Raw genomic sequence first — 27,138 nt, 5'->3', positions numbered from 1 at the left:
GGACATACTTTTCCACACAACTCCCAGTCAACCTGTGGAACTTGTTGCCTGGAGAGGTTGTGAAGTATAAACGGGTTCAAAAAAGAATTAGATAAGTTCATGGAGGATGGGTCCATTAATGGCTATTGACCAAGATGGTCAGGGATGAAACCCCAAACTTTGAGTGTTCCCAAACTGCCAGAAGCGGACACAGAATGGATCACTCAATAATTGCTCTATTCTGTTCATTCCTTCTGAAGCATCTGGTACTGGCCACTGTCAGAAGACAGGATACTGGGCAAGATGGACCATTGGTCTGACTCAGTATGGCCATTATGTTATGTTCTTACTACTTAGTACAGCTAAGATTTCCTCATAACTAAAAATCCAGTGATAGTCCTAAGAAAGAACTTTCTTTTATATTTTATTTAATACAAGCAAGAAATTCTGTAAGACCATAACTCCAGAACATGCCAGGCACAAAATTATTTGTAGACATATTTCAGCCTTAAAAAGCATGATGCTACAAAACTTCATTACATCCAACCCACTCATCATTTCCATTATTTTCAATTATGACTAGTATTAACGGGAACACAGCTCCAGAAAAAAATTCACCCTGAACATCTGAATATGAAATAATTAGAACAGTAGAATTATTATGAATATTTTCTTCTCCTGCCCTTTCATAATAGGCAAACTATATAAGAACACTTTTTACACAATGATTTCACTAATAGAAGTGGAAATAATAATTTCTACATGTATTACATGTATTTGTGGGTACACAATCAAATACTATGAGCAAGATAGTGATTTGGTTAACACAGTGTCATTCCACAGTAAATCAGTTGAGTTTCTTACACATCTAGTTGCATTATAAGCAAAATTAACACAGATAAAATCCAAGAATTGGTAAATTATCTTGCGATCTACACCACAATCATTTCAGTGGACACTGGCAGGTTACTGTTAATAGTTGCCTTAAGGTTAGCCCAGAAAAGGCCATGCTTGCTTTTCTCCTTTGGCCACTCCAGGTATGTTCTCTTTGCCATGAGAGCTTTCAGCTTGTGATATCTGGCAGGAATGAGATACTGCGGGATTGGTTCCAGTAAAATGAGGATTAAGCTATTGGAACTTTCACTAAATAATTTGTGATGGGCAAAGTAAAGCTCATAGTGGCACCATTCACTCTGGACAAAATTGGGAGACAAAACAAAGATTGATTTGTGGCTTTTCTCAATGCAGTTGATAATGTTCTCAATGATGCTTTTGCCAGGAATGAAGTTCCTCTCATGCAGACAGATCTGTATAGACCCATCTTCCTTCTCCAGGTTTGGGATCAGATGATTCTTCACCCAGAGGGAATCCCGTTCGCTGTATGAAATAAAAGCATGAAACTGTAAAATGCTTTGCAGATCTTCGGGATGACTGTTCCAAACCCGACGTTTTGTTTGTGTCCACTGCCACATCATCTTCAAATACCACATTATATCAAAATAAATACACAGAAAGGATGTCACAACCACTACCACCACTGTGACAACTAGAACTATAACAAGCAAGAGAGTTGTATTGCAAGATAGTTCAGACAACTGGAAGTCCTTTAGCTGGGTTCCCTTTAAGCCATCCGGATATTCACACACATAAGACTCTGGCCAGCCAACCAACCTTCCGCCTGATTTTTTTTCCAAATTAACAAAGTCTCGTAGTTCACAAGAACACTGGAATGGATTGTGCCCTCCTCTGAGCGCTCTGATATTTTGACAGCTGTGGAAAAAGTCAGATGATGGGGTGAGAACTGAATTCTCTTCTATATTCAGTAATTCCAGACCCCTAAAATGACTACACCCAGGCAGCTCAGTTAACCTGTTAAATGCAATGTTTAGCTCTTTCAAAGCTTTCAGTTCAGTAATGTCTTTGGAGACAGTTCTGATTTGGTTATTTTGTAGATCGAGTATTTGGACACTGATTGGCAAACATCCAAAAACTGAGTCTGTCAATTTGTTTGAGGACAAATTCAGTTTAGCTAGCATTCCAACCCAGTGGCAGTGGTTCTCATTCTCATTCTCATCATAATACAACAAGTTCCTACTTATGTCCAAGTGTTTCAGTGATTTCATTTTACTCGTCATGGAGCTCACCTTGGAAAGTTTTTTTAATTGATTCCTCTGTAGAATAAGTGTTTCCAGGAGATCTAATTTATTACAGCCTTGAAAAACCATATCTGTCAAATCATTGTTTGAAAAGCTTAAAAAGCGAAATTGACTTCGTTCGGAAGGGCAAAGCATATGTATTATCTTCGAATCAGATATCGTCAAGGCTGTAATGTTCATCTCTGAAAATATGCGGTATAGGTCATCCTGTGAAAAATAGAATACTTCAATAGAAACATTCGTTATTATCAGTGCTTTCATGGAAGTACCAGTGTAGTTGAAGGATTGCTTTTTAATATCTGACAACAGTTTCATCTCGAAGATATTGAAATATTCAATGGATGTATGCCACACGATCTGAAGAATTCTAATAAAGTTTTTCCAGGACGTTGTAATATTGTTCAGAGTAAGATTTTGTAATCCTGAGGTTTTGTTGAATTTTGACAATAATTGTATTAAATCACTGATTCCATTCTCTGGGATATTTGACAGTACTAAACTGTCCGAAGTATTGTGTACCACATCCCAACTGGAATGGTTTATTCTGTTATCTGCTGATGCAAACTGAAGCCTCTTTGTGTGTGAGAGCAGCAGGCTCTTGGTTTCATAATCAGAATGGTCTTCTAGTGAGCTGCTGGAATAGTTTGCAATAAATTCATTTTCATCAGATGGCTTGATATTGTTCCAGAGAGTTATTATAAAGACACAACTACAAAGGAGAAAGTTTGTAAGGGGTCTTCTGTTTTCTGCCATGTTGTTTTGTTCTTCTTTATAGATGCTCGTTGCCCTTCTTCAGCATTTCTCCATACTGGTTCTAATCCTATAAAAGAATTCACATTAAATCACTATTAGTAATGACTAAGTGAGTGTCCAATATAAGTGTTAGGGTCTAATTCTGGAAGGTGCTGAGTGTCCTTCTCTCCAACTGATTTTAACAGCAATGGAGTGCACTCTGCCATTCAGTAGAGGCAACGCACATTGATGTTCATTCATGTCTGTTTAAGGGGGAAAACACACAATTACTACTTTTTAAACTCTTCCTTTTTAAAAAATTAATATCATTATTGTAAAATGTGTCCGACTGATAGTTTAGGAGACTGAAATCTACTGTTTATGCATGAGCAGGGACAATGCAAGCTTCCCCAGACCGTACAAAATGCACCTCACTGTTGAACTAAAGGGACTAACCCTAGGAATAAGAGTTTCCGTGGTCATCCAGTCCTTGGGTTCTTTCCTGAGGCTGCCAACAAGGAAATCAATTAATCTCAGTAGATAGAAGTTTTGTCACATAAACCTCTGTCCAGTAGGAACTGGATTGAGACCAACAACTAATTCATTTCACATAACCTGTCAAAGAGCTATCAGAAAGCAATACCTGTCTGTCACTGTCACCCTAGGCTGGAGGGAAAAGGCTAGCTGGAGGGGAAAGGTCTCAGAGGAGAATAGGCTCTATCCCATTCCCAGTCTCACAAACCCTCCTTGAAATTATAGTTTATTACAGGGGTTCTCAACCTTTTTCTTTCTGATCCCCACATGCTATAAAAACTCCATGGCCCACCTGTGCCACAATAATTATGCCAGCATTAGGGGGCAGCAAGCAGGGCAATTGCCCGGGGCCCCATGCCACAGTGGGCCCAGAGAAGATAAGTTGCTCAGGTTTCGGCTTCAGCCCCGGGTAGTGGGGCTTGGCGCCCCAGGCCCCAGCAAGTCTAATGCCAGCCCTGCTTGGCAGACCCCTGAAGCCTGCTCGAGGACCCCCAGAGGGCCCCGGACTCCGGGTTGAGAACCACTGCTTTATTAGACGTAACATACTGACATTCCTTGCCAAACCTTTACTTATGTTAACAATTTTTAGCAGGTCACTAAGTAACAGAGGATCAACTCATTGACTTACAACACCTTTTTAAAAAAGTATGTTGAACCAGAATGAGAAACAAATTAGAAATCTTGGGGCTAAGAGGTGCAGCATTTTTACCTCCAGAGACCTAGGTTCAGGTTTTGGCTTAGGTGTCAAGTTAAATTTAGTTTGCTTTTATCATGGTAGTCCCCAGTGGATACCTGGGCCTGGGCAGAGAATGGCAGTATAAATGCAATCCTCAGCATGGCATGAGACACTTAGCTATCTGTTCCCATATTAGGACTTACTCCAGCTACTAGGCATGAGTAACTTGGCTACTCTGTACTACAGCTCAACAGGACTGGGCAAAGCAGCATTCACTGCCCCAACCTTCTTACCTTGTGCTTGTATGGACAACACTCTTTCTGTGTTGTGCAGGATCAAACCTTAAGTGAAATGCCGCCCCATTCATGTAAGAGATGCTGCAGCACAGCTGAATAAGGCCCTGAAATATACATTACCATCTTTCTTTCCCTGCCCTTATTGCCCACAACATAATTTCAGCCATGTTTTATAGGTAAGTACCAGCTGAAAGGAGGCTATACATTTTCCAGCTGCTTTATTAAAATAAATCCTCCTTTATTCCTGAATGTTGATCATTAGAGTCAAATTATTTACATATACATTCGTACATTCTTTGTCCACTTTGTCATGCCCAGAGTTTCTTTTCGAGTCAGAATGCTCTGTAGTACAATGAAATTGATAAGAGTTAAAACACGTCTGTGATCTTTAGGGTCTATAATTAATTGAGAACTAACATTTGACAGAGCCGTGGTCAAGGCAATTTTCATTCTGAATGATCCCAAAGCACTTAAACTTGATAAGCAGAGCATCAATAAAATGCAATCACCTCCTACCTGGTAGGTGCAGCCAGATAGGCAACCCATATGTGTGGTAGTGGTGAGGAATTTAAGCCAAGTTCACATGGGCAAATCCCTACTGTGTTTAAAGTTCCATAGGATCCTTATTATACACGGAGAACACACAAAATCTTGATTTTTAAGGTCTCATCCAAAAGACCACTCACCACCCACGCAAAGTAAATTGAATAAAACCAATGTTAACTACAGATTGTTGTGGTTGAAGTCTTCTACAATGGAATTGCAGTCAGTGCCCTCCCAGACAGTCATGCTCACCATATATATATATATATTACAGGTGTAAATTCAGCAAGGAACTTGCCAAGTGTGGTGGCAAAGAAAAGCCCTCCGCCTTCCCTCCACCAGAGACATGAGACAGGTTTTGGTAGAGTTCTTCCAGAAAGAGCCTGTGAGGCCAATAAAGCTTACCAGTTCTTGGCTTTGTTTAGTATTTTGGTTAGGGAAAGTGTGGTGTTCAAAATCAGAATATATTCAATTTTATTTGTGTTCTTAGGCAAAATTTCCAACTATTATTTAATCCAAAATTGTTGCACTTAGTATGAAATAAATGTTCATTTGACAAAGGGTCAAAATCTGAGCTACTAAGATCAAAACATAGATGTTGGGAGCTCACTTCTTGTCACGTGTTCATTTCTCACTCTGAGCTTAGGCAGCACCTGATCAGCCCCTCCCAGGATCAGACTCTAAAACAGGTGTAAACCTGGCACAGCGGGTGAGTGGATCAGAGAAATATGATTGACAGGCTAACAACTGCACAGCGAGGAAAACTGGTGACTGACACAGCTGACAGCAGGCAGGCAGCTAGCTAAACCCAGCAGAATGCAGGCAGAGAGAAACTAAAAGCAAACTTTGCTACTGTTTTCTGAAAGAGACAAGCTTTCAAGCTCCAAACCACAGAGCTCAAAAGCTTGTCTCTTTCACCAACAGAAGTTGGTCCCATAAAAGATATTACCTCATCCACCTTATCTTGCTCAACAACAACAAGGAGTCCAGTGGCACCTTAAAGACTAACAGATTTATTTGGGCATAAGCGTTCGTGGGTAAAAACCTCACTTCTTCAGATGCATGGAGAAGAAGTGGGTTTTTTACCCATGAAAGCTTATGCCCAAATAAATCTGTTAGTCTTTAAGGTGCCACCGGACTCCTCATTGTTTTTGTGGATACAGACTAACACAGCTACCACTCTGATACTTGTCTTGCTCATATCCTGGGACCAACACGGGCACAACGCTGCAAACTGTTGTTTTCTCCACACTTGAACTCCAGGCACTCCTGAAATCATGGATTCTTGTCATAATTGAAATACATTTTAAATATTTAAGGTTAGAACTCTCTATTAACACACAAAATATATGGAATATATTGAAAAGTCATTTAAGCATGGCCATATATTTTGTAAGATACCATTATAAGACACAAACCTGATGTAAAAATATATAATTGATACAGGTAAAATATATTGTTGCTTTGTCTCCAATCCTGAAAACACACACATGCACAAAAATGGATTTAGTTGAATCGGTGCAAAGCTCTCAGGTAGACACAGTGATACCAGTATAAAGGTGTTTATATTGCTATAATTTCTTTCACTGAATTTACTGAACTCAGATGAGGTTATGCTAGTCACTCACACACAGACTAGAAAGCAAATAATAAACTTTAGTTCATAAACGATTTACAAAACACGTCTCATTTTCTGAATAAGATGCAGAGTACACAACACTTTAAGTTAATCAGAGGTCTATTTAAAACAAACATAAATTAATAGTCCTTTCTTACCAGGAAGTCTTGCTGCGCAAATAAGCAGAAAAATTATACAGGAAAAGACAAAAAGCAAACTTCCTGTAAAACAGCTCATTTGGATAACAACATTTAACAACACTCAAACCTTCCAAAAGTTGTTTGTGCCATCTACTGACTTCTCATGAAATTACACATTTTTTCCACAAATTTATATTTTTCCAGACATTATTGATATAACTTTTTGCTCATTTAATTATGTTATTGAACTGCATGGTTTCATGCTTTGCAATAGCCTAAATAGGATAAATTCCTTAATCCTCATTTCAGCTGATCCATCAATTGCTTTCCCTTTCTACTGAATTTGTTTTAAAATAAATTAAATATTTCTTCTGTTGAGCAAGTTTTACATTGACACCCAAATATCTTCTCCTGCAACTAAATAATAATCTAAGTCAAAAAGCATGATTCTAATTCTGGTTTTGAGCATTTTGTCATTTTAGTTGAAATAGTTTAAGTTGAAATAGTTTGTAAGTTCCTGCCACTGAATGCATCCGATGAAGTGAGCTGTAGCTCACGAAAGCTCATGCTCAAATAAATGTGTTAGTCTCTAAGGTGCCACAAGTACTCCTTTTCTTTTTGCGAATACAGACTAACACGGTTGCTACTCTGAAACCTGTCATAAAATGGTTTCTAAAAGTATTTTTTGTAACTATGTCCCATTTAAATTGCATATTGGTCTGAAAGGGAGAATGATAGATCTCTTTTACTTTAAAGGCAACAGTGCTAGCTACATTGAAGTCAAGACAAAAATAGGCCTATTATTATATTGTCACCCCTCTGTCAAGTGGTAGCAGATGCTGAGGCCCTGCAAGTCAGCTTCTTATTGGAGGAATAATCAATGACATGGAGTCTGTGTAGATTCTAAGTATAATTGGTTTATTTACATGATACACAACAGTCCGTGAACAGAGGTGGTCACAAACAGCACACAAGAAAACCCATCTTTCTGAAACCTAAGCACAAGCTCACATGCCCAGTTCCAGCGAAGCAACTCTACGCAAGAAATTGACTCTGTTGGAGAGATTAAGGCAAAGAACAAACTCTCATGCTGTTTTTCACAGCTCCCACGGAGAACCTATATGGCAAAACTAATTGTAACTCTGACAACCAGGATTTGTCAGCAAGCAGGATTGAACCTGGGATCTCTGGAGCTAAATGCATGATCCTTTGTCATGTGAGGTAAAAGCCACCTGCCTTTTAATTAAGGCTGTAGCAGACTCATTAATTGTTAAGTGGTCTAGGTGCCACTGCAGGGGGACAGATCACCATTCCCATCAGGCATGGATTACATAATAACACAGCTTTTCTTCAAAGATTATACACTTCTTGCATGCTAAAACCAACAACAAAAACCTGTAAGACTATGACTTGTAAGACGGTGCCACTTGATGATTTGTGATATCTTAATTTTAAAAATTCCATAACACCATCAAAAACAGTCCCTGAGAACTTTACTTTCCTTGAGATCTAATTCAGAGACTAGATCTACCACCCTAACTCATATAGACTAGCACTTACTTAGTAAGTCATCCCACTGAAATCACTGAGATTTTTCCACATCCTTCTAGTTTAGGGTGCCACAAGACAATGACCTGACATAATGACTCATGATGCAACATTGGTATAGCCCAGGAAGTCAAAGAAACAACCTTAAAAGTGGCTGGTTTTGTCTTAAACATCAGTCATGTCATGTTTTATTTCTGAAATTTAAGTCAAGCCTGGTTTGATAAATGAAAGGAGAGAGCTACCTTTTATGGACACCCAGCCAGCCAGTTAGCTATAAAGTCCCTCTTGGTGGCTGCTTGCTTTACCTGTAAAGGGTGAAAAAGTCCCTCAGGCAAAGAAAATGGAGTGGACCCCTGACCAAAAGAACCAATAGGAAGGCTAGAACTTTTTAAAATGGGAAAAAGCTTTCCCTTTGTCTCTCTGTTGTTCTCTATGGGCTGAAGAGACGGGGCAGCTGGAAAGCTGTGTAACGTTTGGACCAGGTATGAAAATTCATCATCCATACCTAGAAGGATTCATTGGGACAGGGAATGTTTAGATAGACACGATTAGGTTTATTTCTTTTATTTTCTGTAAGGCTTGTGGACTCCTCTGTGCTAACCCCAGATGCTTTTGTTTGCTTGTAACCTTTAAGCTGAACCCCCCAAAAAGCTATTTTGGGTGCTTAATTTTTGGAATTGCTCTTTTAAAATCTAGCAAAAGCCCAAGTTCCCGATGTATGGTGTCAAGGTTCCTTCCCCACTCTGAACGCTAGGGTACAGATGTGGGGACCTGCATGAAAAACCTCCTAAGCTTATCTTTACCAGCTTAGGTCAAAACTTCCCCAAGGTACAAAATATTCCACCCTTTGTCCTTGGATTGGCCACTACCACCACCAAACAAATACTGGTTACTGGGGAAGAGCTGTTTGGACACCTCTTTCCCCCCAAAATACTTCCCAAAACCTTGCACCCCACTTTCTGGACAAGGTTTGGTAAAAAGCCTCACCAATTTGCCTAGGTGACTACAGACCCAGACCCTTGGATCTTAAGAACAATGAACAATCCTCCCAACACTTGCACCCCCCCTTTCCTGGGAAATGTTGGATAAAAAGCCTCACCAATTTGCATAGGTGACCACAGACCCAAACCCTTGGATCTGAGAACAATGAAAAAGCATTCAGTTTTCTTACAAGAAGACTTTTAATAGAAATAGAAGTAAATAGAAATAAAGAAATCCACCCTGTAAAATCAGGATGGTAGATACCTTACAGGGTAATTAGATTCAAAACATAGAAAACCCCTCTAGGCAAAACCTTAAGTTACAAAAAAGATACACAGACAGAAATAGTTATTCTATTCAGCACAATTCTTTTCTCATCCATTTAAAGAAATCATAATCTAACACATACCTAGCTAGATTACTTACTAAAAGTTCTAAGACTCCATTCCTGGTCTATCCCCGGCAGAAACAGCATATAGACAGACCCACAGACCCTTTGTTTCTCTCCCTCCTCCCAGCTTTTGAAAATATCTTGTCTCCTCATTGGTCATTTTGGTCAGGTGCCAGCGAGGTTACCTTTAGCTTCTTAACCCTTTACAGGTGAGAGGAGCTTTCCCCTGGCCAGGAGGGATTTCAAAGGGGTTTACCCTTCCCTTTATATTTATGACATATGGTATTTTTTTGTTTTTGTTTTAATAAAATTTACCTTTTTTAAGAACCTAATTGGTTTTGTGTCTTAAAAGGTCTGTGCATATGTTTTTCAATTAGCTGGTGGCAACAGCTGGGTTTCCTTTTTGTTTGTTTTCTTTCTCGGCTTCCCCGAGGGAGGGGTGGCAAAGCCGAGAGGCTTCAGGGAAAACTTCCCAAGTGAGTTTTTCCAGGATTTGCAAGAGGCAGTTTTTCACTTGGGTGGTGGAAGCATTTACCAAGCCAAGGTCAGAGAAAAGCTGTAACCTTCAGGATTTAATACAAGCCCAAAGTGGCAAGTATTAATTTTTTTAAATCCTTGCGGGCCCCCACCTTCTGCTCTCGAAGTGTCAGAGTAGGGAATCTGCCTTGACACCTGGTGTCAGGAAAAGGAGGAGAAAGATAAAACAGGCGAAAACACAACATAATATGGACAAGCACTATGGTAACTCCCTGTCCTCCTCTGTTGTGCCAATGTACTTCAAAAAGCTGAGCAGTCAAAATATACAAAAATGAAAGAAGCAAAAATGTTTACATCATGCTCCAAAAAAAATTCACAGTGTTGTGTATCGTCTGCGCAACTCTCAGCCTTGGTCTACACTAGGAGTTAAGGTTGAATTTAGCAGCATTAAATCAATTTAACCCTGCACCTGTCCACATGACGAAGCCCTTTTTTTCGACTTAAAGGGCTCTTAAAATCGATTTCCTTACTCCACACCTGACAAGGAGATTAGCACTGAAATTGGCCTTGCCGGGTAGAATTTGAGGTACTGTGGACACAATTAGACGGTATTGGCCTCCGGGAGCTATCCCAGAGTGCTCCATTGTGACCGCTCTGTACAGCACTCTCAACTCAGATGCACTGGCCAGGTAGACAGGAAAAGGCCTGCAAACTTTTGAATTTCAATTTCCTGTTTGATCAGTGTGGCGAGCTGCAGGTGACCATGCAGAGCTCATCAGCAGAGGTGACCATGATGGAGTCCCAGAATCACAAAAGAGCTCCAGCATGGACCGAACGGGAGGTACGGGATCTGATCGCTGTATGGGGAGAGGAATCCATGCTATCAGAACTCCGTTCCAGTTTTCAAAATGCCAAAACATTTGCAAAATCTCCCAGGGCATGAAGGACAGAAGTCATAACAGGGACCCGAAGCAGTGCTGCATGAAACTTAAGGAGCTGAGGCAAGCCTACCAGAAAACCAAAGAGGCAAACGGCCGCTCCGGATCAGAGCCCTAAACATGCTGCTTCTATGATGAGCTGCATGCCATTTTAGGGGGTTCAGCCACCACTACCCCAGCTGTGTTGTTTGACTCCTTCAATGGAGATGGAGGCAACACGGAAGAAGGTTTTGGGGACGAGAAAGATGATGATGATGAGGTTGTAGATAGCTCACAACAAGCAAGCAGAGAAACCAGTTTTCCCGACAGCTGGGAACTGTTTCTCACCCTGGACCTGGAGCCAGTACCCTCCCGAACCCACCCAGGGCTGCCTCCCGGACCCGCCAGGTGGAGAAGGGACCTCTGGTGAATGTACCTTTTAAAATAGTATACATGGTTTAAAAGCAAGCGTGTTTAATGATTAATTTGCCCTGGCATTCATGGCTCTCCTGGATGTACTCCCAAAGCCTTTGCAAAAGGTTTCTGGGGAGGGCAGCCTTATTCTGTCCACCATGGTTGGACACTTTACCACTCCAGGCTAGTAGCACGTACTCGGGAATCGTTGTAGAACAACGCATTGCAGTGTATGTTTGCTGGCGTTCAAACAACATCCGTTCTTCATCTCTCTGTGTTATCCTCAGGAGAGTGATATCATTCATGGTCACCTGGTTGAAATAGGGTGCTTTTCTTAAGGGGACATTCAGAGGTGCCCATTCCTGCTGGGCTGTTTGCCTGTAGCTGAACAGAAATGTTCCCCGCTGTTAGCCACTGGGAGGGATGAGGGGCTAGGCACACAGTGGGGGGAGGCAAAATGCGACCTTGGAACGAAAGCACATGTGCTATGTATGTAATGTTAACAGCAAGGTTTACCATGAAAGACTGCACCCATTGTTCTATAAAATGTGTCTTTTTAAATACCACTGTCCCTTTTTTTTCCTCCACCAGCTGCATGTGTTTCAAGGATCACAGGATCTTCTCCTTCCCAGAGGCTAGCAAAGATTAGAAGGTGAAAAAAACGCACTCGCGATGAAATGTTCTCTGAGCTCATGCTGTCCTCCCACGTTGATAGAGCACAGACGAATGCGTGGAGGCAGACAATGCCAGAGTGCAGGAAAGCACAAAATGACCGGGAGGAGAGGTGGCAGGCTAAAGAGAGTAAGTGGCGGGCTGAAGAGAGGGCTGAAGCTGAAAAGTGGCGGCAGCGTGATGAGAGGAGACAGAATTCAATGCTGAGGCTGCTGGAGGATCAAACTAATTTGCTCCAGCATATGGAGTTGCAAGCTTCCACAGGGCTATTGCCACTCGCTTCTCAACTGTGAGGGCTGCTCTCATCTTGGTATTCTTGTGCCTCAGGGCAGGGGAAAGCAAGTCACAATGTTCCATGAAAGTGCCCTTACATATGTGAAAGTTTCACAGCCACTGGGAATTGTCCCAGACCTGCAACACTATGTGGTCCCACCAGTCTGTGCTTGTTTCTCGAGCCCAGAATCGGCGTTCCACCACATGGACCTGCCCCATTAGCACCATGATGCCCACATTGCCAGGGCCCATGATTTGAGAGAAGTCTGTGTCCATGTCCTCATCACTCTCGTCATCGCGGTGACGTCGCCTACTCGCCCGGTTTCGCTTTGCCAGGTTCTGTTGCTGCATATACTGCTGGATAATGCGTGTGGTGTTTAATGTGCTCCTAATTGCCTAAGTGATCTGAGCGGGCTCCATGCTTGCCGTGGTATGGCGTCTGCACAGAAAAAAGGCGCGGAACGATTGTCTGCCATTGCTCTGATGGAGGGAGGGGCGACTGACGACATGGCTTACAGGGAATTAAAATCAACAAAGGGGGTGGCTTTGTGAGAAACAGAATGGCTCCCTCAAGGATAGAACTCAAAACCTCAAGGATAGAACTCAAAACTGGGTTTAGCAGGCCATTGATTTCACAAAGGGAGGGAGGGAGGAGAAAATGAATACAAAATAAATCTGGTCTATTTCTTGTTTTGAGCCACTTCATCTATCTTTATACATCTTGCTGGCAGCAGACTGTGCAGTACAACCGCTAGCCATCGTCATCTCCTGGGTGCTCGGCAGAAGACGGTGCAGTATGACTGCTGGCCATCGTCTTCTGCTGGCTGCAGATTAAAAGACACTGCCAGTAAGACTGAATCGCCATGAAATGAAACTTAAAAGGGAAATGACCTGGCTGAGTCACTCCCATGTTTGCCCAGGTTCCCCTGACCTCATTGAGGTCAGTTAAAAGAGCATCCTGGACTACGTCGACGATGGCTACCAGTCATACTGCACTGTCTGCTGCCAAAAGGCAATAAACTGCTGCTGTGTAGCAATGCAGTATCACGTCTGCCAGCAGCCAGAAGACATACGGTGACGGTTAGCTGAGCAGGCTCCATGCTTGCCGCGGTATGGCGTCTGCACAGGTAACCGAAGAAAAAAGGCACAAAATGATTGTCTGCCCTTGCTTTCCCAGAGGGAGGGAGGGAAGGGGGGCCTGACGATATGTACCCAGAACCACCCGCGACAATGTGTTAGCTCCATCAGGCACTGGGATTTCTACCCAGAATTCAAATGGGCCGCGGAGACTGCGGGAACTGTGGGATAGCTACCCACAGTGCAATGCTCCGGAAGTCGATGCTTGCCTCGGTACTGTGGACACACTCTGCCGACTACATGCACTTAGAGCATTTGTGTGGGGACACACACGGTCGACTGTATAAGAACGCTTTCTACAGAACTGATTTCTATAAATTCGACCTAATTTCATAGTGTAGACAAGGCCTAAATGGCCTAGGAACCAGCTATATCCAAACCACATCAACATCTATCCTCTGTCATGGCAATTATGGCCATCTGTAAAGACTGTGCTCTCTGATGAACTTCAGGAGGCAGGCAACATCCAAAAGTCTTGTTATAAAATGTCTATTGCCCTAGTGAACATGGTGCATAATACACTTTATTTAATCTGAAGGGGACGGTCATATATCAGAGCAGTTATGGTGAAGTAGCCCTGTGATTATAAGGCCAAACTGGCTGGCCATTGACACTGTTTGAATTCAGTACTCATACCTATATATTATCTGATTAACATATTGTAAATAAAAGTATAAATTAGAAAAGTGAAACAAGCACATTCTCATGAGTGCTAATGCACTGTTAACCATTATACTTCACCATGCTCATTCATAGGTGCAACCATTTGCTGGAGCATGAGTAGGGAGGGTATGTCCTCCCAAACCAGAACTACCTTGTTATGTCCCACTGAGGGCAGCAGCAGCACTAATGCACCTCTTGCACCCAGTACCTTCTCAACATTTTTTTTTAAATTTTGCAGCATTGAATTCATTCATTTCTTAAAGAGCAAGTACCATTCCTAGAAACCATAAAGTGCACATTAAAGAGACACTCAGGTCAAATCTGGCCCCAAATTTAGATTTAGAACAAACTTTTATTAAACTGAGAACAAAAGAAATGTTTCCATGACTTTCTGTTTACAGTTAATTTTCTGTGTGAACTATTTTTGAAAGAACTAAATATTCCTATGCATTGTTTGCAACCCAGACATTTCAGCATTGCACTAATTCATAAGAAACAATAAGTGGAATTAACTACTGTATTTTTATCAACTAACATGAGAAATGCAAAAACAAAATTTAAAACCATAACTACAGAAAAATAAATTCAGTTAAAGAAATCTCTATGCTTAAGAAAATAAATCGTTACACTTAACAGCAGGACATATATCATTGGCTTATTCATTTCCAATAAGAAAAGGAGTACTTGTGGCACCTTAGAGACTAACCAATTTATTTGAGCATGAGCTTTCGTGAGCCACAGCTCACTTCATCCTAGCTAAAAACTTTATATGTTTGTTTGTACGTTTCTGATCCACGCACAGGCTTCTACAGAGTTTGTAAAACTAGCACTCTAAGACTAGCTTCCTTGTCAGTCCGAAACTCCACCATCCATCAAGAGTAAAATAGATCTCCAGTTACTGAGCTTCACTTATCCTCTTCAGCTCATGTCAAAAAAGTGGTTTTTTTTAAATTCCACCAAATCCACTACAACGCAGAGGACAAGCCTCCGTATTTTTCAAGATTTAATTGTCAATATATACTATATGTCAAAAATCAATAAAAACATATAAAATATGTTGGTAATAATCATTGGTCTGCACTGATTTTTCTATCCTTATTAAAATGCCCTGGAAATATATTTACTCAATATTTATTCTGGTCTCACCTACCTTAAAATGGGAACTTCAGAGTATTTTCCTTAATAAATTTATTGAAAAGTTGTTTGGTTTTAATGGTGCTTCTATGAGCACCACAACGTATTTGGGGGTACTGAGATACTTTTCTGTTCGTAAAATTCCTTAATGAATCGTAACGTATTTCCTTATGCTCCTATAGCAACACTACACAAGAGTAACTATTTTTCCTTTTCTCCAGCAGAGGAAGAACAAAAGTGGCAAAAAGCTCTGATGAATCTACACACTAACTTTCCATAGAATGAAACTGAAGAGTCCTGCCCTACAATAAAATGAGGAAGAAAGTGGAGAAATAAGGAGACAAGAACCACAAGTTGTTTGGCAAGAGCCTGCAATCAACTTTCTCTTAGTCAAAAGATGATGCAGAACTTGTTTCACAACATTATTGGTACCCAAAGTGAACAGTAACTTCCTGGAAATTAGTATGAACAATTCTGAATTTTTTTTAACATCCTGGTTCACTCAATGCAGAGATTGAAAAAAAATAACTAGGGCTCCCGGCCTTGCAAATACTCATGTATTATACTGCAAATACTCCTGCAAGTACTCAACATACTTAACTTTATGCACATAGGTAGTCACATTTATTTCACTGAAGGATCAGAAAAAGCAGAAACAAAAAGCAAGAAATTGAAATCTACCAATTTTCTTTGATACTGAAAGATGATGCATTTAGCTAATATTGTGTAATTTGTCCAGTGGTGTACAGCTGATACTGTATGAGGGTGTCATCACTGCCTCAGAAAAATATGAGAATTAATCACTAAACACAAGGGTCTGACAGAAGCTGTTTCCCAGCTCCTATTCTGTCATAACTCCATTGTGTCGCCAGCTCTACAAGGCTTCCACACATTTCTCCTCCTCAATTTGATTTCAATTTTCTACAAGGAATTTAATAATTAACTGGGGCTTAGAGGTGCTACCACAAACAAAAATATAGATAAGAATAATTGAAAATATTGGCAAGTATACATTCGGCCCTGTTGGAGAGGGGCATCGATACACATTACATTTTTGGTGCCATACCATGACCTACACAGTCCTGTCATGTAACATCTGGTGCCAGCAATAATATTAAAACATAATGACAGGTATGAAAAACAGCTTGTTAAGGCTATTTATTTATTTTTACATTTTGGTACATTTCTCAAAGTAGAAGAAATATGCACTGTGATAAATCCATTTGTTTTAACAAGGAGAACTGTGTTAGCCCGAGTCCTACTCAGTTCAAGCCTTTGCTTTTTCCTCTGAGTTACAACAAGCCTATAACACTAGTTAAAATCAATAGAAGCTGAATGCACATATCTGAGGGGAAATCTTTGGGCCTTAAATTTTATATTGTTATGTAACAAAACCCTGACATAAATTATCATTACCTATACCTGCATTTCTGCTCATAAGTCTCACCACTCTCCCTTGGACCACTTCTGCCAATGAATCCCAGCTAACCCTCCCCCCCCCTTCACCTTTCTCTCCATTTCATCTTCTCACCTGCTGCTACACTGCCCTTATGTGCAGAGTTTAGGTTGTGACTCCTTCCTTTTAGATAAAAAGGCTCACTACAGCTACCCTTCCTCCTCAGAGGCTAATCACTTTGAAATGACTACCCCAAAGGGGACAGTCCTCTTCTCATGAAAGGAATGAGTTCTGGTTTTTTAGGTGCCTAAAGTTATAGAAATAAACCTTACAAAAAAGAGAGCTGGTAAATCGTGAAAGTGATCAAATGAGATCACAGTAATTCCAATGCATTGGGATAGCAGGGTAACAGCTCCTCCAACGTTCCTCCATTTAAGTCGCAACAGGGCTTGTCTACACCACCCGCCAGAAGGGCAAGCAGCGATCGATCCAGGCTGAGGTTTTCAAAGCTGCCTCCAGGATTTGGGTGCCCAATTCCCATTACAAGGAGCCGCTTGGAAAATCTCAGCATCCATCGCTTAATAATCTCCCTCAGTCTATGGGTCAGCATTAGAGACAGAGAAGAAAGACCGGGGGAGGGGAGGGGAATCCCTGAGGCAATTGCACAAAAGGTATCAAGGCCAAACAAACAGAGGGTCGTGGCGGGTTGCTTCTTTTAAGGGCTGTTCGAATACAAAGGACTGATTTCAGCTCGGAGAAGCTTAAAGCCCGGGGGGGGAAGGAGCACCCCGAGGGGCGTCGCTGTGCGCGAGGCGACGCGCCCCGGGCTCGAGCCGTCCCCACTCCAGCAGCTGCGAGCCACGCCGTCCTCTCCAGCCCGCGGGGCTGCGCTGGCCCGAGCGAAGCTTGGAAAGCTCGAGCGAGCCTTTTGCACTGGGCAGCCGCTCCAGCGCGACTGCGAGGCGAGGCGAGGCAAGAGCCCTCCCTCCGCCGGCCAGCAGCTGCCCGGCTTCCTCCTCTTCCTCCTCCTCCGCCCTGTCCCAGAGCCTGCCGACGTGGCGCGGCGGGGACGCGGAAGGAGCTGGGGGCGCGTCGGCTCAGGCACAGCTCAGCTGCGAAGCGGTAAGGAACTAAGCGATTTCCCCTTCTTCCCCCACTTCTGAGGCTGTCTTCCAGAGAGATTTCAAAGAAACTTTCCCTGCCCCGAGGGAAACTCGCTCCCTCCGGCCTTCAGCGGCCCGGAGTTCTTGCCGCTCCTGCTTCGTGCCCTGAGAGCCGGGCGCGGGGTTAATAATAGCACCTTCCAGCGGGCTGCTTTCCCGGCTTCGTGGCGCTTTGCACTGAAATGGGAGCTGCCCCCTCGCCCCCGAATATCTTTCCACCACTTCTCCCCTGCAGCCGGTATTTCCCTGGGGTTCTCCAGAACCCCATCAGCGTCAAGCGTACAATTAATTAAGGACCCTAACCAAAGGGGAAACAGCTGCCGCTTAAAAACATGCCCTGACCTGACCATTTGCAAAATACCCGGCGTCAGTGCGCAGAGATTTATTTTGAAAGGCCGCTCTGCAGTTGTGCTTTCAGCTTTGCTTTTGAGGAAATCTGAACTATGCGCGTAAAACTGGAAACCAGCAGGGGGCAAGCTAATCCCAAAAGTGAACTTCTAAACTACTTGCTGCTGGTATTGCAGTGTTCTTTTCAAAGTCTGGTGTTGCCTTCAGGGTGACAGCAGCTGCAAGACAACAGGAGACCTAGCATTTGGAATGCACTCAAGTGCGGAACTATCTTTGTTTTCTTACAGCTTCGTGTCGCTTTTCCTAACTTTACACCGGATTTCAAACTGGTATAAGTGGATGCAGCTCCACTAACATCAACAGAAATGTCTGTTTGCAGCATGTGTAAACATGGTCCTGAGTCTTCCTTGAAACCTACAGAAGAATATAGTTCCATGTACTTGGTTTAGATACAGAGGAGCTAACTGATTCAATTGCTTTTTAATGTGAATGTAGGCTACTTTTTTGTAAGATCATATGCATGACCACCTGAATTACACATTATGCTGGGTTGAAACAGGGATTTTCATTGCTCTTTTTGTTTCCTTTCTTTCTGCAAACTATTTTTAGCCCCTGTCTGGTAGAATGCTGTATACCTACCTAGCTCATTGGGGAAGGGGTTTAACTGACCAGCTGCACTTAGGATGAACTTGAGTGAGTTTCCAAATATAGGATCCAATCCTGTAAAGTCTTATGTATGTATGTATCAGTCAAATTTACAAGTGTATATAAATCTTTGCTAGATTAGGCCCATAATGAAGCTATTAGTGCTAAATTGTGCAATCAGGATATACATGCACATAATTCCACTGAATTCAATGGAAGTTGTGTGCAAATATCTCTGGATAGAATCTGTCCTTTTAACTAGAAACAAACTATTTCTCTTCATGTAATGCCACCAGAATCATCAGCCAGTGAGCACCATTAAAACCTAGACAGAATGTATCTGTACTTCAGTATTTGTGGTATTTGCCATACTCATAATGGCAAACATTGCTAACACTGTGATAAATTTGCAACAGTGTGAGTTGTAAATGCGTTTTCCAAAGATAAGTAAATTACAATATAAACAAATAATTAAAATGTCACCAAGTGCTTGTTATTTAACTGTGACTTTTATTGTTCATGTACTGTCAATGGTATCCATGGAACTGTACAGACACAGAGGAAGACTCAGTCCCTGCCTCAAGGATGCAACATTGAAAATTGGATAAACAATACAGTTCAAACTCCTAAATTTACTGAACAGGATTTGAATTCTCACCTCCAGTATTGCTGTGGCTGCAGCTTTGAATACAAACTTTAAAGAACCACACCATTTTCAAGAAACAAGGTGGGTGAGGTATTATCTTTTATTGCACCAAGTTCTGCTGGTGAAAGTGACAAGCTTTGAGCTACACAGAGCTCTTCTTCAGGTCTGGAAAAGGTTCTCAGAGTGTCACAGCTGAATATAAGGTGGAACAGATTGTGTAGCGTAAATAATTAATGCACATTCTAAGTGTATGTCTATATTGCAATTAAAAACTAATGGCTGGTCTGTGCCAGCTGACTTGGGCTCATGGGGCTTTGGCTCATGGGGCTGTTTAATTGCAGAATAGACATTGAGGTTCAGAGACCTTGCGATGGGGGAATGTCCCCCCAAATGTATACATCACAATTAAACAGCCCCTTAGCCTGAGTCCTGCAAGCCTGAATCAGCTGACACAGGCCAGCCATGGGTGTTTAATTGCAGTATAGACATACCCTAAGCGACCATTCAAGGTGAAGACTAAAAGCTCCTGGGAACAGGGATTGTGTCTTCCATGTGCAGTGGCAGGCATACTGTTGGTGCTCAACCAATAGATAACTGTGATCCCTGTACAGTACACCCTTTAGACTCTGCCATTGCCACTCTTTCCTCAGCTGCAGTAATTGCTGAACAGTCACTCCTTTCCCCTTGTGGATTTTCATTATACAATCTACACAGCATTCATAGGACTTCTCTACATGGGATGGTTTGGTTTTTTTAAATTTCCATCCTAACTCTTGTGTAGTTCCTTTTCAGACCAGGAGTAGATGTCATGGCCATTAAAATGCTGCTAGTCACTCTGCCCCCGCACTCTCTATTGCTCCACCTGTGGAAGGAATAATGTGAAATTTTAAGAAGAGGTCTAATGTGTACACGGCCGTAATCTTTTCTGGATGAGTCAGAGAGACCAGATTCAGGAATTGATAACTTTCTCTGTTTACAAAGAACCATGGTCAGAAATGTTAATTGTCACCCATGTTACTCTCTTTTAAGTAAGAAGTGTGAGTTAAAAGCTGCATTACACAGCAAGTAAAGTGCTACTGAAAACAACTATACCAGTTGTTTTTTTCAGCACGAGCACAATTGGAGGAGGAAAGTAATTCAGTGAGGGGAAGTGGGAAAAATAAATACTATTTAAATGTATAACAAAAAATGACAATCCTGCCCTCAAACAAGCATACTGCACCCTCAGTAAAAAACAACAAACCTGGGCTCTGCCCAACCATCTGGAGATGTGAATTACAGAACAGAGACCTACTAAAACCACTTGGAATTCTAGGAGCAAACAAGGAGCCCCAAAACACCATTCAAATAGCAATGATCTTGAACAAATCATGGAGAAGTCATCTCAGTAGCGAATGCCTGCTGAAACCATGCCCTGACCTTCCCTCCAGTTCTCTCCCAACCCAATGCACTAACATCACCGCTGTTTCATTCAGATTAAGCTTCTGACAGGACCCTCTGATCCAATTCTTAATTTGGTGGCCAGGCTCTGGAAACTATGTTATCTGGGACTGATGAAAATGAAACCCAGAGCCTGTATGTCCACTGCATGCCAATGGCACTGCAGCCCAAATCCTCTCTCCCCCCCAATGGCCTTACATTCACCTCTTTGGGACAAATGAAAATAAATCTCTGTGGTAGCTCTGACATGAGATCCTTCAGGACAAATGAACAATTCCCCCCAAAACACTCTCTGGGGCCTTTTGGAGAGAGAAGAATGGAACCACTTGTATGATGTCCTCTGTACTTCTCAGGATGTGATCTTTCAAGCTGCTTAGAGCTTAGGATCAGACTCCAATCTATCTACATTTTTTTTTTTTTTGCATACATGCAATTTCATTAATTTACAATCATCACATGATTTTAACTTCAAATGTTGCTATTTCCTATTAGACTATAAAGGACTGAAAATGAGCTAACATTAACAAGAATTAACTGAAAAGTGAAGGAAAAAGTTTTAATTTCAGATATATAGGGAATAACTCTCCTCTCTCTTTTTCTACCAGTTTAACTCTTCAGTTAAGCTACTCCTAATTTACATGAGTGTAAGCAAGATCAGAATCCAGCCAGTTCTGCTTAAATCATATCAATCAGATTCTTTGTATAGTCTTAATCATTACAAATATATCTATATAGAACTCAAGTAGCCAAAACCCGAAGTGTGAATTACCAACAGTTAAAATGAATTACATTCCTAAATTATATAACCAACTTCATATACCAGAAAAAGCTTGAATGGGGGGCTCGCTTATTTATTGCATGTAAAATTTTCTATCAGTTTAATTACTGGTATTAGAAATGTCAAATGAAAAAACAATCATTAAAAACATGAGAGAGCACCATATTTGTCTGGGACAGAAGTACATTTGGGTCTAAAATGAGGAATGTACCTACTAAAACTGTACACTTGATAGGTATGTATTCATATATTCATATTCATAACTCACTGTTGTAAATCTGAAGTAACTCCATGGGAGTTAAAGATCCTACATTTGTGTAAAACTGGTATGAGAGAAGAATCAAGCCCAGTATATCTGAAAAGCAGTTCTCCTTCATTAGTCTTCCAAGACTTACATTCAGGTAAATTCTCTGCAGCAACTGATGGTATTACAAACTGCTACATTTCAATAGTGTTCAGTTATGTAGTAAAGAAGAACAGCTCCCTTCACTACCAAAATTACTGGGTGAAGTTTTCTGGACTGAGTTATACATACAGTCAGACTGGATGATCAGAATATTCCCATCTGTCCTTAAAATCTATTAATTATTTTCCAGTGCTCTCTCCCCTGTTGTGTTCTCAGCAGCCTTGCATGTAAAACAGACTTCTGAACTGTCACGTCATGTCACCTGTGGCTGTAGGTAATTAATAAAGAGCTGAGTTTTAATAAATGCATCTATACTCTCTCTCATATATCCTGCTCTAAGTTCTGAATAGTTTCTCAGTTTTTCTTTAAATGCTTTCCCCTCAATTTTTCTGTGTGCATCAGATGCTTACGCTTATTATGCCTGATTCTGAGAGGCTCAATGAGATGGGATCAGAAGGTGTGGCAGAGAAGGTGCAGTCCAGGAAGAATATCACGCAAAGATGGCTTTATACCATCTTTTTGTCTCTTGGACTCCAGGCTACTTTGGGAACCAGAGCAGTCCCCAGTATAAGTTACAGAGCAGCCCCAGTGTCTGCTTTTACCCAGCATTACCCAGGTTAGCCAACCAGACCTGTCTGGGAAGTCTCTGGCCCAGGTCTGCCCACAGTATGCTCCTGTGGGGGGCTTTAGGGCTCAACTGATGACTTTTCAGAGAAATTTCCCCCAGGGCCCACTGCATGGTCCCTTTACACCATACAGTGTAAAGGGGCCACAAGAGCTGGAATCAGCCCATTGACTTCAGTAGAGTTACTCCTAGTTTTCATCAGTACAAGTGAAATCAGAATCAGACCCACTGTAAGTGGGATTTGCTAGAGCTGGAAGAGTCACAAAATACACTTTTAAGAATGGACTGCGTGCACCCCCACAGCTATTGAACAGCACAATTTTATACATCAGAATGCATGTTTTACAATAGTTTTCATACAAATAGTACTTGAAAATGCTTTACAGAGTTAAATAATGCAGTTCTGATTCAAAGTTTAAAAAATGGCTGTAGAAAAGAAAAATTCAGTTTTCACATGAGATTAGAGTATGAATGGCATGTAGGACGGATACTAGAAACATTGTTCCAGATGTCAAGGGTTACAGAGAGGCTGCTCTTCTTGCACTTGCATTGGTGAGATAATGGGCGGGACCTAGCGGAAGCCAATGCTAAACAAGCAAAGAGAATTTCAGTAACTCAGCCAGAGGCTATGGACCTACTACAGGAGTGTGGGTGAGGTTTTTTGGCCGGCAATGTGCAAGAGGTCAGACTAGATGATCATGATGGTTCATCTGGCCTTAGAGTCTATTAGTCTATAATGTGAAGAAAAGAAAAAGTCTGGGGCAAATCTATGTAGGGTTTTAAATCTGCAAGATTTCTTTAGATGAAGCAATCAGTGTTACTTACATGGATTCTAGGTCCTCTCCTTGGTCGCCACCTGAGTCTCTCATTGACATCAGTGGGAGTTCCTACAAGATCAAGGGCTATAACTAGCCTTCCCAAATGGACCCTGATGATTTCTGTAGATGAAACACTGCAAATTTACAACGCAAACTTCTGTAGTCTTCTGTATCATTATTAGCATGCTGTGGATGGCGAGGAAAGCTATATATTTCAGTGCCTTGTGTCATTTAAGAGTTTATGGGATTTGAAATTACTTTGATTAGCTAATATAAATATACTAATTTCTTTGCTTTTTTTAAGCAGAAATAAAAATGTCTGATGGTGCAAGTGATGCAATACCCGTTGAAGGAAAACCTGAAGTAATGGCAATGCTTAGCAGTGATGTGTTGTCTAATGATGCAGCAGAACACAGTGAAACAGCTGGGATCTTGCATGGATCTTTCCAAGATGAACAGAGACAAGTTTCTCATAATACTAGTAATGAACAAGAAGGGGACATGGTTATCAATGAAAATCCTTTGACTGCAGAAGTAATTGCAAATCAGCCTTCCAGTGGAGAGGTGACTGAAAACATACCTACTGACTGCAGTGAGTCTGTGAGCCTTGATCCTGAACCTGGATCAGAAGTGACACCGAATGAACAAAGCAGTCCAGTAAGTAATCATAGAATAGAATCATAGAATATCAGAGTTGGAAGGGACCTCTGGAGGTCATCTAGTCCAACTCCCTGCCCAGAGCAGGACCAGTTCCCAACTAAATCATCCCAGCCAGGGCTTTGTCAAGCCCGACCTTAAAAACTTCTAAGGAAGGGGATTCCACCACCTCCCTAGGTAACGCATTCCAGTGTTTCACCACCCTCCTAGTGAAAAAGTTTTTCCTAATATCCAACCTAAATCTTCCCCCACTGCAACTTGAGACCATTACTCCTTGTCCTGTCATCTGCTATCACTGAGAATAGGCTAGATCCATCCTCTTTGGATCCACCTTTCAGGTAGTTAAAAGCAGCTATCAAATCCCCCCTCATTCTTCTCTTCTGCAGACTAAACAATCCCAGTTCCCTCAGCCTCTCCTCATGTGTTCCAGACCCCTAATCATTTTTGTTGCCCTTCGCTGGACTCTCTCCAATTTATCCACATCCTTCTTGAAGTGTGGGGCCCAAAACTGGACACAGTACTCCAGATGAGGCCTCACCAATGTCGAATAGAGGGGAACGGTCACGTCCCTCAATCTGCTGGCAGTGCCCCTACTTATATACCCCAAAATGCCATTGGCCTTCTTGGCAACAAGGGCACACTGTTGACTCATATCCAGCTTCTCGTCCACTGTCACCCCTAGGTCCTTCTCTGCAGAACTGCTCCCTAGTCTGTAGCGGTGCATTGGATTCTTCCGTCCTAAGTGCAGGACTCTGCACTTGTCCTTGTTGAACCTCATCAGATTTCTTTTGGCCCAATCCTCCAATTTGTCTAGGTCCCTCTGTATCCTATCCCTACCCTCCAGCATATCTACCACTCCTCCCAGTTTAGTGTCATCCGCAAACTTGCTGAGGGTGCAATCCACACCATCCTCCAGATCATTAAAGAAGATATTGAACAAAACCGGCCCCAGGACCGACCCTTGGGGCACTCCGCTAGATACTGGCTGCCAACTAGACATGGAGTCATTGATCCCTACCCGTTGAGCCTGACAATCTAGCCAACTTTCTACCCACCTTGTAGTGCATCCATCCAGCCCATACTTCTTTAACTTACTGACAAGAATACTGTGGGAGACCATGTCAAAAGCTTTGCTAAAGTCAAGGAATAACACGTCCACTGCCTTCCCCTCATCCACAGAGCCAGTTATCTCATCATAGAAGGCGATTAGATTAGTCAGGCATGACTTTCCCTTGGTGAATCCATGCTGACTGTTCCTGATCACTTTCCTCTCATCTAAGTGCTTCAGAATTGATTCCTTGAGGACATGCTCCATGATTTTTCCAGGGACTGAGGTGAGGCTGACTGGCCTGTAGTTCCCAGGATCCTCCTTCTTCCCTTTTTTAAAGATTGGCACTACATTAGCCTTTTTCCAGTCTTCCGGAACTTCCCCTGATCACCATAAGTTTTCAAAGAAAATGGCCAATGGCTCTGCAATCACATCCGCCAATTCCTTTAGCACTCTCGGATGCAACACATCCGGCCCCATGGACTTGTGCACGTCCAGCTTTTCTAAATAGTCCCGAACCACTTCTTTCTTCACAGAAGGCTGACCACCTCCTCCCCATGCTGTGCTGCCCAGTGCAGTAGTCTGGGAGCTGACCTTGTTCGTGAAGACAGAGGCAAAAAAAGCATTGAGTACATTAGCTTTTTCCACATCCTCCGTCACTAGGTTGCCTCCCTCATTCAGTAAGGGGCCCACAGTTTCCTTGGCTTTCTTCTTGTTGCCAACATACCTGAAGAAACCCTTCTTGTTACTCTTAACATCTCTTGCTAGCTGCAACTCCAGGTGTGATTTGGCTTTCCTGATTTCACTCTTGCATGCCCAAGCAATATTTTTATACTCTTCCCTGGTCATTTGTCCAATCTTCTACTTCTTGTAAGCTTCTTTTTTGTGTTTAAGATCAGCAAAGATTTCACTGCTAAGCCAAGCTGGTCGCCTGCCATATTTACTATTCTTTCTACACATTGGGATGGTTTGTCCCTGTAACCACAATAAGGATTCTTTAAAATACAGCCAGCTCTCCTGAACTCCTTTCCCCCTCATGTTTATTCTTCCATGGGATCCTGCCCATCAGTTCCCGGAGGGAGTCAAAGTCTGCTTCTCTGAAGTCCAGGGTCCGTATTCTGTTGCTTTCCTTTCTTCCTTGTGTCAGGATCCTGAACTCGACTATCTCATGGTCGCTGCCTCCCAGGTTCCCATCCACTTTTGCTTCCCCTACTGATTCTTCCCGGTTTGTGAGCAGCAGGTCAAGAAGAGCTCTGCCCCTAGTTAGTTCCTCCAGCACTTGCACCAGGAAATTGTCCCCTACAGTTTCCAAAAACTTCCTGGATTGTCTGTGCACCACTGTATTGCTCTCCCAGCAGATATCAGGATGATTGAAGTTGCCCATGAGAACCAGGGCGTGCGATCTAGTAACTTATGCGAGTTGCCGGAAGAAAGCCTCGTCCACCTCATCCCCCTGGTCTGGTGGTCTATAGCAGACTCCCACCACGACATCACCCTTGTTGCTCACGCTTCTAAACTTAATCCAGAGACTCTCAGGTTTTTCTGTAGTTTCATACTTGAGCTCTGAGCAGTCATACTGCTCCCTTACATACAGTGCAACTCCCCCACCTTTTCTGGCCTCCCTGTCCTTCCTGAACAGTTTATACCCATCCATGACAGTACTCCAGTCTTTCTTCCAAAACATCTTTCCTTGATGGTAATTAGCTTTCTGTATGACAGAATCATGAACATGTTTCCCCACTTTGTGCGAAGGACAGGATTCTGTAAAAATAATATATTCATTGCATTAGCATTTTGCTATGAAATAATCATGGTCAATTTTCTACAAAAACCTAGGAAATTAAAAAAAAAAAGCTGTGTTTAAAATAATACTATTTAGGTTGCAGT

The 27,138-nt window shown here is 42.1% G+C and overlaps 2 protein-coding genes across 5 annotated transcripts in view; one reads left to right on the top strand and one right to left on the bottom strand.

The window, feature by feature from the left end:
* Positions 1-386: 386 nt before the first annotated feature.
* LOC125636064 (toll-like receptor 1) lies at positions 387-18,250 on the bottom strand. Of its 2 annotated transcripts, none has more exons than XM_075127972.1 (2): positions 18,183-18,250; positions 387-2,955 (listed from the first exon to the last, which is right to left on the bottom strand). In XM_075127972.1, exon 2 carries the CDS (start codon positions 2,886-2,888, stop codon positions 912-914), a length of 1,977 nt encoding a protein of 658 aa, XP_074984073.1. In that variant the 5' UTR covers positions 2,889-2,955; positions 18,183-18,250; the 3' UTR covers positions 387-911. The 2 variants fall into 2 exon arrangements, with proteins under 2 accessions (XP_074984073.1, XP_048704547.2); XM_048848590.2 differs by lacking the exon at positions 18,183-18,250 and adding an exon at positions 6,693-6,766.
* The window catches only part of FAM114A1 (family with sequence similarity 114 member A1), a 72,168-nt gene continuing 62,528 nt past the window's right edge, over positions 17,499-27,138 (top strand). The window contains exons 1-3 of one of the 3 annotated variants that reach the window (XM_048848588.2): positions 17,499-17,799; positions 19,387-19,560; positions 23,854-24,203. In XM_048848588.2, the coding sequence (XP_048704545.2) occupies positions 23,862-24,203 (342 nt within the window). In that variant the 5' untranslated portion in view covers positions 17,499-17,799; positions 19,387-19,560; positions 23,854-23,861. The remainder of the gene's footprint in view (positions 17,800-19,386; positions 19,561-23,853; positions 24,204-27,138) is intronic. The other 2 variants (XM_048848587.2, XM_048848589.2) reach the window with 2 other exon arrangements.

This window comes from Caretta caretta, chromosome 4 (assembly GCF_965140235.1).
Source record: "Caretta caretta isolate rCarCar2 chromosome 4, rCarCar1.hap1, whole genome shotgun sequence".
In the NCBI taxonomy this organism is placed as follows: Eukaryota; Metazoa; Chordata; order Testudines; family Cheloniidae; genus Caretta; species Caretta caretta.
Note: the sequence above shows the minus strand (reverse complement) of the source record. Positions and strands in the feature narration are given on the sequence as shown.